The sequence below is a fragment of the Momordica charantia genome (assembly GCF_013281855.1).
Source record: "Momordica charantia cultivar OHB3-1 chromosome 6 unlocalized genomic scaffold, Mcharantia_2.0 BLBB01000006.1, whole genome shotgun sequence".
Lineage (NCBI taxonomy): Eukaryota > Viridiplantae > Streptophyta > Magnoliopsida > Cucurbitales > Cucurbitaceae > Momordica > Momordica charantia.
Window position 1 is genome coordinate 4,594,135 of NW_028275164.1, and position 11,406 is coordinate 4,605,540.

The window sequence follows — 11,406 nt, forward strand, 5'->3', positions numbered from 1 at the left end:
GTGGGTCCACCCACTTAAACAAAACAATTTTCTTTTGACGTCATCTTAACAATTTTCTTTTAAAGGTTTATAAAACTTATTTTAATCTTTATATTCTCCATTTTATTCAATTTTAACTCAGACGTTGAAAATATCTATTTATTTTTATCCTTACCATTATTATTTTGCCTAATACCCACTCGTTGAATATCTACTTTTATCTACTTTATGAGATGGAGTACACATTTTTATTAATAAATTAATGTATATATTTGAAGTTAATTATTTATTTGTTAAATAATTGTAGTATTAAAAATCAAAATGATTATTTCTAAAAATAATTTCAATGATTAAAATATATATTATGTGAGTTTATGTAGTAAAATAAAATCTTTAAAATTTAAAATTCATATTTTGGAAGTTTAAGTATCAAAATAAAATCATTTTAAATAGATATATTACTTGTTTTTTTTTTAGTTTGGTATATTAATTTTATTGTTCAGCTCGATAAAATATAAAATTTAAAATAACTTTGAAGTTTGATCCACTCAATTAAAAACATGAATAAAAAATAATTTTAAAATTGAATCTTAATCCCGTAACATTTGTGAGTTTCGAAGAGTTTCATGGGGACTGTTAGTTCTCACCATATTATGTAAGTTTTTAAGTTGGAATATAATACCTTCTAATTTAATTATTTTTAGAAAACATATATCCTTTTAAAAAATACTTTCAACAAAATGATTTTAATTAAATTACTCGTGTTTTTCTAAAGTAATTTCAATTACGAGTTTGTTTGGTGGCACTACATCTAAAAGTGATTCTTCATCTATCAAATTACCATAAAGTGATTCTCGATCAATTACTATAGAATTATTTTTTGAATAAGAAGTGATTTCTTAAAAAATGATTATAAAAAATTTTAATTATTGCAAAAGTATTTTTATTTGTTACCAAACACCTTAAATTTAAAAAAAAAAAAGAACAAGGACGAAAAAGGAAAAACACTTTTAGCCCTCCAAAATCACTTTCCCACAAAAACACATTCTTAATTATGCAATCGATATGATATTGCTTTAAAATGGTTGGATAGAATTTGATTATTTGAATGTTAATCTCCATTATTGTGTTAGCTTGTGTACAATTACATTCAATGACCTAACAGAAGTTCGTTTGATGATGGTAGTTAAGTAATAATTGCCATATAATTAGGAGGGAATAGACATATTTACTCGATTAGATTGATGAAATGTCACAATCCACCTAATCAAAATATCATATAGCTGGATTTAATAAATACAAATTTTGTGTGGCACTTATATTTAATTTTTTTAACACGTTAAAAGAAATATAATAATAATTACATAAAGAAAATTTGCTCAAAAACGGCCTCATATGGTGTGATAACCTTAGTGTCAATCACTACACCGAAAAAAATAATATTATTTTTAACATTTCTATGATTTGGATTGAATTCAAAAACAGTTTTTTTAGTAAGACATTAAAAAACAATTTAAAAATAAGTATGCCATATAAATATTTAACAAATCTATTTAATTTAATAAATCTGAAAAATAAAAATAAAATTCAAATTATATACCAAATAGAGCGTGACAGAATTCGAATTGCATGCCAAAAAGCAAACTTGAGGAATAAAAATAGGATTCACAGGGAATATACGATGGAGGAAGAAAATCTGAAAAACAAAAATGGTATTGATTTCACAATGTTGACGTGGAGAATGTGTGGGGCCATTGAATTCCCGGAAAGGGTAGTATGGGGAACAGACGATGGCGGGGGAGAAGGGACAAGGGAGTAAATTGGTTGTATTGGTTGGCGATAAAGGGCATTTCGGACTATTCATGTTCGAATGTGTCCCAAAAGATAAGGGATCCTATCCCTTCATGCGGTTCGAGGATGGAGCAGGACCAACACCTTTCTTCAAATTTCTGCCGCTTAAAATCATCGATTTTTGTGTTATTTTATTTTCAGTTTTTTTTGTTCTCCCCAGAGTTAATGTAGTTTTTTAACTTTTTTTTGTTAATTAATTATCGCTCTTCTTCAAATTTTAACCTCCGACTTTTTGTATAAATACCATCACACGCTCAGGTTTGCAACAATAATAATTTGATTTCTTATCAAAATATCAAATTGTCTATGCTTTTTTTAAACGAAAAAAGGCCATGTTTTTAAATTGATATAATTATTTTATGAATTATTTCTTGTTCTCCGCAAAAAAAAAAAAAAAAAAAATTCCCTTATAGGAAATTATTATTAATGATAATATCGGTTTTGGTTAGGTTAGGGTGAAATAATGTAATTGACTTGGGCCACTTTGAATTGATAATTATTTCCACAATAAGTGAAATTGACTCGAAATTAACTATTATTCAGAAAATTATACCTACCAAATAAATAGTGGATTTGACAATTTTAAATAAGGCAAATGATTCAAGTCAAGTTTTTAATTGTAAATAAACATACTATTTATGGTTGTTATGATACATATTCACACACATACACAAAATAAAAAATAATCATAGTTTTAAATACTATTATTTAAATCCATTAAGCTGGAATATTTAAAAGAAAATGTGGGATTTGAGAAAACGATGTATTAACAAAATCATCTAGATACTTCAAGATATTTTATTTAATTAAGTCAATAATAATAAGTGGAATACTTATACAACCCACCAACTTCCTTTTGGATAAAAAAATATCCTAAAAATGAAAATATCACATGTAACAAATTTATCTTTGTTGCGTGCAAATTAAAATAATGGAAAAAATAAGATATGGTCAAACAAACCAAAAATATAGTTGGGTTGACTAGGTCAAAGTCGTCATTTGAACTAATGTATTCACATATATTCATAATCCATAATATTTTGGTCTGAGATAGGTGTCTTAACCATGTTAGATATACTTAAGTTGGATCATAATCCAAAACTTAAAGAAACAGGCTAATCACTTATTTAAAAATTAACTACTTTTTTTCCTTTACAAATATTATCTAAAACTTAACTTTAAAAATATAACTCGAGGGTCATGTATTAGTTCATTGGTGAAGATTTAAATTTATATCTTTCACATTTTGATGCTATTATTTTCAAGAAATAAAAATAAGTGTATCCTTAAGTATCTATAATCTAACTCACAGATCATGATTTAATTTAAAGTTTGGTTTCCTACCATTAAAATACTCAAAACATTGTTGGGCTAAAAATTTATGAGAGGGGCCCAAAATATGTACGAGGCTGAATACAGTAGGCCCACTATCTGTACACAAAGCAGCATCTGTCTCGATTACTTGGACCCACTCAATAACCCCGGCCCAATAAGTCCTTTTGGGCTCGTAGTAACATTCAGAAGATCGCACAGAATATTTCTTAAATTATTAATTCTTTTTTGTAATATTTTAATAAATAACAAATTTTAGAAAATCAATCAATATTATTTGTTGGCGAGTTACGCAACTATAATGCTGAATGAATATACATATATGTATGTGTATATATATTAGAATATAACTAAATAAAATATTTATTAAAAAAAACTAAATAAAATATATTTACTGTGGTATGTATTAATCCATAAAATTTTAAAACTTTTAATCAACATAATAAAAAACAACTTTAAATATAGATGCGACAATGTGACATGTTTTTTTTTTCTTTTGACGGAGACAATCTGACATGTTAATTATTATTATTATTATTTTTTTTTGAAATCAAAGTGACGTGACATGTTAATTATTATAACAAGTAATATTTAGCATGATGTAAATCGAGGAAGTAAACCAACGTAATAAAATAAGAGTATGCAAGCAAAATAAATAAATAAAACAGTAAGGGCATTTAATTTTTTGTTCTTGGTTTTTATTTTTAATTTTTAAAAAACAGGTTATTGCTTTTTATTTTTGTTTTTTAAAAATTATTTTGAAATTATATGTAAATTAAAAAAAAAAAAAGAAACAGAGTTTGAAAACCAAAATCTGATTTTTTTTCTAATATTCAACTTTTATTTCTTTCTCTTGTGTCTAAAAAATTTATTTTTCACTCTAAAATTTTTTATTTCTAAATTTCTCTCCACAAACTTTATTTTTCTTTAGAATTTTTCTTTGTCTAAAATTTTTATTGAATATTTATTATTATTTATTTCTCTTCAAATTTTTCTGTATTTTTATTTTTTTTTTCTAACTGACCAATTTCATTTCTCTCCCTACAAATTTAATATTTTTCATAACTTTTTCCTCTCTAAAATTTCATATTTTATAATTTTTCTTTCTCTTCCTAATCTATTTTTTCCTCTGAAAATTATATTTTATTTTCTCGTTCAATTTTCTAATCTATTTTTTCCTCTGAAAATTATATTTTATTTTCTCGTTCAATTTTCTTTTACTGTAACTTTTATTTATCTTTGTATTTATTTATTTTCTCTAAAAAATATATTTTGAACATTGTTCTTTATCTCTAAATTTGTTTCCACTATAATTTTTCTGTTTCTGTAAATTTCTTTTGTTTTCTTTAACATATTTTTTCCTCCCGACTTTATTTTTTTTCTCTATAATTTTTCTCTTTTTGTTTTTAACTTTTCTTTAACTATTTTTTTTCTAATTTTTTTTTATTTATCCCTCTAAAATTTATCTTCCAAAAGTTTATTTACATCTATCTAAACTTGTATTTTTATGTCTCAGGATAAAAATAGGGTCGTGTCCCAAAAATAGGAAATGAATGTCCCGTCCCCGTCCCCGATTCTATTTTTTAAATAATTAATATATATTTTTTATACTTAAATTCTAAAAATAGTTATAAACAATTATAAAACTGATAATTTTTCTCAAGAACATCTCTCGGATCCAAGAACGAGGCAGAGACGGAGATTAAAAATTTTCACGAACACGAGAATGGAGAACACATCTTCACTCGCTCGCACCCATATCATTGTCATCTTTACGAACACGAGAATGGAGAACACATTTTCAATTTTCTAACTTTTTTAAAAACAAAAAACTAAAAATAGTTACCAAACATGTTTTGGTTTTCTGTTTTTTACAAACAAAAAATAAAAATTGGTTATCAAACATATCTGATTTTTTTAAAAAAAAAATAGAAAATCAAAAACCAAAAACTAAAAACAAAAAAAACCAAAATGTTACGGGCCCTAAAAAAAACTATTCCACCTCTGTGCTCCATCAAAATCTTTTTATGACCCATCTACTCTCATTTTATCCACATCAATATGTCTCATCAACATTTAAGTAATATATATTTATATTTTTATGAAAATTTTAAGTAATATTAACGGTAGACATTTGACAAAACGAGCATAGCCTCAGCGAGGATTGACATAAGATAAAATATAATAGATAGCTGAGTAAGGTAAATAGATAAATAGTTACTTTTAAGAGAAATATAAATTTAATAGTGGTTTATGTTGCCATGGTTAGACTTTGAAAAAGAAATAAAAACAAAAACAAAAGCGAGAACAAGAATAACAAAAAGGAAAAATAAGGAATGTAGAGAGGCTTTTTCTTGCTTTATTTCCAAAGAAAGGGAATGAGAAAGGAAAGGCCCGAACTGGAATAAACTAAGAAAAAAAACTCATCTTTTTCCTCTGTCGAACCGTAAATCCGCAGCAGCAGCAAAGCGAAGCAACCTCATCCACCGGGTTTTTGTTGTTGTTCTGCCTCCTCCACCGGCCCAAGCATTCATTCAATTTCCCCACGCTCACCACAGATCATCGCCTAAATTTAACCTCCTAATTATATTAATCCTCACTCTCCCACGCTTTATTAACATTCTTAATTACTATGGGGAAGCGCAAGCGGGCCTCCTCTGATCACACCCACCCCGATCCTCCTCTTCACCTCTCCGGTATGCTTCCCCATTTACCCACATGCACTCTTTCTGTTTGTAGAAATGTCTGAATGAGATTGTTGATTGTTTTGCATCGAGACGTTGTTGAATCACCTTTGTTTGTGCTTTAAATTTAATGGGGTGATGTGGGTTTTTAAGTAATTTGGCATTTGGGTTTTGCCTTTTCTTCTTGGAAGTTCAATTGTGGGAAATAAAGAACGGTTGTTGGTTTCCTTTGCTGTGGGAGTATTTTATTTCCACGACCAGATATTGGGTTGTTTACGCCCTTATAGATGCATTAATCTCAGTTATTTGTCTGCTTCAATATCTTTTGGAATTAGCTCTGGTTGGATACATTTGAGCTCTTTTTCTTTTGATTAGACGAAGATTGAGATGTGTTATTCTAGATATCAAGGTGGAGTTTGAGTTAGTCTTACGTTTTAGAACTGATGATTTATCTTTTGAAGTCCTTGGTATATCTGATTATCCTATGTTTTGAACAATGAAATGGTTCTTATCTTACGTATGTTGCAGGTGTGGTGCCTTTTTCCAATCAAATGGATGTGCTGTCGGAAGAGGTCTGTACTCTTTTGTTTGCTTCAGAAATTTTACCCATCCTAAAATTGGGAAACTATTTCTACTCTACTTTGTTATTTAAACTTGTATGCTTCCTTGGCCTTGGTTCCACCTTCAGTGAGTAGACAAAAGAATAGTTCTATCCTTTCCCTTTCTCGAGGAACATTTTTGTTAAGTTCTCTTTTTAGTGGATCACAATCTATAAAAGCTAAGCTGCATTGAACCAGCAGGATCAGAGTCTTGCTCGTCCAGTATTCATGAAGCGTTCACGTCATCAGTATAGTCATCAATATTGTCGGCGAGGTTCAACCAGTCAAGCAAATGCATCCACCTCTCGTGAAAATCGAGTCAGAACTGTACTTGAAGAGCGACCCGCCTTTAAATTTGCTGCTCATTGCAACTCAGAGTTCCCAAACCACATAGGTACCCTTTTTGAAGTTCCTAAACACGGTTGTACGCTTTTTCTCAGAGGGAATGGGAGTCTATTTGTTGCAATGACATGTTCACTTGTATGATCTTATATGGTATAAGGTCTAGAAAATTTGTACTCCACATATTATATGGCCATATAATCAGATGAAAAGACCCAAAAACATAAACTATGCAAGTATGAGGTGATTTGTATACCACATCTCTGATGGAATAAATAAGCATAAGTAAAACTCCAACATTTCTTCTGGTTGTGCCTTTAGGTTGTTCTCTTTTGGCCACTTTGGCTTTTTGAATATATAGTTTCCGTTTCTTATCAGAGAAAAAAAAAACATTTCTTCTGGTTGGATGACTATTGCACCGTTTCTTTGAATTAGATTTCATATTCTTTATGACATCAATATATTCAGCATCGGTCGCCTATTTTTCTATCTCATTTATCTGCAGTAAGCAGTTCTGGTCATATTCTGTCATTGAAAGAACCATAAATTGTATGGCAGGAAACACTTATTTACGGAGGGAAAATTTCCTAATTATGTATCATATACCTCGAATCAAGTTAGAATCTCCATCTAGATAAATTGTAATGATCTTCCCCTCATCCCACACCATTTGAAGCTCTAGCTTTTGTGGGGGAAGATAATTTGCTTCCTTCATTGATGATGTTGTTATTCGTTCTGTATTAATTCAACTTTTTGCATTGATTTTAGAGAGCATTGAGAATACCTTTTGGGGGCCAGAGAGGATAAGGTACAGTTCCTTAGGGAAGGATGCAATTTCATCTCATGGAGTGAGAATGCTGTGTGGAATTTGCCAAAAGCTGATGAGACGAAAGCTTTGCTTTCTCGGCAACACGCTTTCTTCCAGTGAACTTCCTGTTGCTGCGGTTTTAGTTTGTGGCCATGTCTATCATGCAGACTGTCTGGAGATCAGGTCAAAGGTCGAAGACAGAAGCGATCCACCTTGTCCCTTGTGCACGGAACCGTCCACCAAAATCGACGACTCAAAAGGAGGACAGGCATGAGTTGAGTTGTACATATAATATCACATCACACCAACAATAGGAGTTAGGCTTGGCTTTGACTTGAATGGGCAGCTTAGAAGGTGGGAGTTTTTGCATCCTCGACTATTTTTCCATGAACTAATCTATCACTAGCACTGTTTTTTTTTTCTTTTTTTTTTTTTGGGATGGCTGTGATTTAGAAACAGGAAATGATAGTCTTAAATCACAACTGTACAGAAAATAGTGATAACCAGTCGAAAAATAACGTGGATTCGTCGTCCTCCATAGATTGCGGCTTGTGTAGAACTAGACTGACAAGTGCAAGTCCTTTGTTACCTTCTGGATTTTTGTTATCTAGCAGCAGAGGATTTTAGTTGAGACATCTTCCTGGGATTATGTAATTCTCTAAAGTAATGTTGAAAGATACATATTTTAGCAAGTATTGATGAAAAATTGATACTGATGTAAGCAAAATTGTTACAAAAACAAAACAAACTTTTCCCCCCTTAGAAGAAGAATTGGTAACAAATAGGTTGTCTCTTTAGAAACTTGTTACACAAATCATTAGATCCATTTTGTGAAGATTTTTCTTCCCAACAAAAAGGGAAGAGTACAAAAATGATGTACACAATTACCCTTTTAAGAGGTAGTTTAGTCTCTACATAGGCAACAAAGGTGATTGTTGATATTGCCAAAGTATTGAGTTTTAGAGTATGTTGAGGTCGTTGGTCATTTTTGCCCAACAATCTTTACACTTTTCTTTTCCTAAGTTGACACACTCTTTCAACCAAAAACCTACCCCAAATTTACTACCTTTCATGTGAAAGAGTGTGAACCATAATTAGATTAGATACTACTATATAAACCACACAGCAAGTAATATCATCTCATCTCAACATTTTTAGCTCCCACAACTAAGCATTTCATATTTGATCATGGGAACACCAAAAACCCAAATTCTTCTCATCTTTGCTTTTATTATTTGGTTCCTCGTTGCTAACTCACACACTTTTGACAGCTTTTGGTTTGTTCAACAATGGCCACCCGAAGTTTGCAAATCGACCAAGAATACAATCTTTTACAATCCATGGTTTGTGGCCTCGAAATAGGGGGACCTCAGCAATTTTTTTTTCACTAAAGTAACACCCAAAATATAAAAATCTCAAATTTCCATTCATCGACATACACTGATTCTACTCTAACGAGTCAACCTCAGCATAACTCTATGGTTAGTGAATGACTAATTATAATGAGTCAACCTAACCATAACATAATTATAACAACATATAATTAGCCATTCATTAACCAACATAGTTATGCTTAGGTTGACTCGTTAGAGTAGAGTCGATGCATGGTCGATGAATGAAAATTTGAGATTTTGGTGTTATGGGTGTTACTTTAGTGAAATAAAAAAAAAAAAAAATTGTCAGTGCACTTGCTTTGCTCGCTGAGGTCCCTCTATATCGAGGCCACGAGCCATGGATTTTAGTCTTGGTCGGACGCATAGTTGGAATTTGCAAACTCCTGGTAGCCATTGTTGAACAAACCAAAAGCTGTCAAAAGTGTGTGAGTTAGAGGAACAAAATAATAAGGTAAAAGATGAGAAGAATTTGGGTCATTGGTGTTCCCATTATCAAATATGAAATGCTTAGTTGTGGGAGCTAGAAATGTTGAGATGAGATGATATTACTTGCTGTCTGGTTTATAGAGTAGTATCTAATCTAATTATGGTTCACACTCTTTCATGTGAAAGACAGTAAATTTGGTTGAAAGTGTAAAGATTTTTGGGATGGTTTAGAGAGGAACCATAACAGAAAGTCGTTACTCATTTTTTCACATTGGTTCCAATTTCACGTTCTTTTTCGCACAATTTTATAATAGTGAGAATGATTAAAGATTGTAAAAAAAAAAAAAAAAAACTTAAAAAGAACTTTTAGTAGTAAAGTTGTTTAGTTTTATCAAAAGAAAGGAGAAACACGAATTTATAGAATTGGAATTTTAGGTATTATGAATAATGTGATTATTTATCGTCTGAAAAGTGAAATTAAGGAATGTTGGTATTTGGTTTTGTGAGAAATACTTACAATATTTAATAATATTTATTAAATTGGTTGTCAGACATCAATTGACCGCATAGCGCAGTGGATTAGCGCGTTTGACTTCGGATCAAAAGGTCGTGGGTTCGACTCCCACTGTGGTCGATTTTTGATTTTCGGATTCTTCAATTTTCCGGTTTAATATCTGATCGTATATATTTTATCCCAATATAAAATTAATACTAATGTGCCATTTGAAACTGATGTTAGAAACTTTATATTTTCTAAAACAATTTTCCTTTTCTGAAGAGTTTTCTAAACAAAATTTGTTATTTTTTTAATACTTACAAGTTTTTGGACGATATAAATTTTAAAGTTGTTCCATTATAGTTTTTTCACTTTTAGAATAACCTTTAATTATTCTTTAAAAAAAATGATTGTTTAGTACTAATAAGTGAATAATAACTCATAAATACCATAATAATTTTTTTCTAAAAAATTTAAAATTATATATAGAATCTAAAAATACACACTGAATTATTAGAGAATTTGTAATAGATAATTTGTAATAGATAGCTAAAATATTTACCATATTTGTAAATATAACAACTTTTGGTTTTGCAAATATGATGAAATACTTAAAATTTGATTTTCAGTTTTTTAGTTTATATTTTCAGATATATATATCAATATTATATCAAATCATGTATATCAATGTTATATTAAATCAAGGCGTTGGTATATCATCAATTTACCATTCATATCGGGTGTAGAAAAAAGACATTTAGGTTATAAAAGACAACATTCCATCTAATATTTATAAATAACACAACACAATTCAATAAAAGAAATAGAACACAGTAAAGATTAAGTAATATATCAAATATATCAATATTCATATTAAGTATATTAATCGCGGGTGGACCTGAAGGCCGTTTAGGGCTTGAAACCCAGACTTTCCATAGGGAGCCTATATCAAATGAGTTATATATAAAGTATGTCATTAATATATTAGATATATAATTGTTTCGACTCTGGGTTTTTGAAGGTATATTGAACTTTTATTTTCTTCCCACTGGAATATGGGCCTCCACATTTCGTAGTTTTTGCAAAATTCAATACTTTTATAAATTCCTATTAATTTTTTTTTTTTTTTTTTACTAATTTTACCAGCACAAAGCACCCCTAATATTTAACCTCAAACGCACCTACAAATTCCGATCCGATTAAAGAAATTAATGTATTCTTAGGCATTGGATAAAATAATGTCCAATGCAAAAATCAACTACAAACAATTTTTCATTCGAAGTCATACAATTTCCTTAGAAACTTTGATCTTCCCAGCCAGCCTTTTTGTTTTTAGGTAAGTAATGAATATCTGTTCAGAAAATTACCAAAATAAAAAAAAAAAATTTAAAAATCAGGGAGTAAAATGAAAAAAAAATTAAAATTAAAATTGTGTTGACTTTTGAGTGAAGGAAAAAAAGTAGAATCATCATTCATATTTCTAACAATGGCAAAA

General features: G+C 29.7%; 1 protein-coding gene and 1 non-coding gene across 2 annotated transcripts; both read left to right on the forward strand.

Moving 5' to 3' along the window:
• The first annotated feature begins 5,490 nt into the window (after positions 1–5,490).
• On the forward strand, positions 5,491–8,287 carry LOC111006826 (uncharacterized). Its single transcript, XM_022278907.2, has 4 exons — positions 5,491–5,858; positions 6,375–6,418; positions 6,647–6,839; positions 7,556–8,287. Exons 1-4 carry the CDS (start codon positions 5,795–5,797, stop codon positions 7,867–7,869), a joined length of 615 nt encoding a protein of 204 aa, XP_022134599.1. The 5' UTR covers positions 5,491–5,794; the 3' UTR covers positions 7,870–8,287.
• Positions 8,288–9,975: 1,688 nt separating this feature from the next.
• On the forward strand, positions 9,976–10,049 carry TRNAR-UCG (transfer RNA arginine (anticodon UCG)). Its single transcript has one exon. It is a non-coding gene; the product is annotated as a tRNA-Arg (tRNA).
• Positions 10,050–11,406: the final 1,357 nt, after the last annotated feature.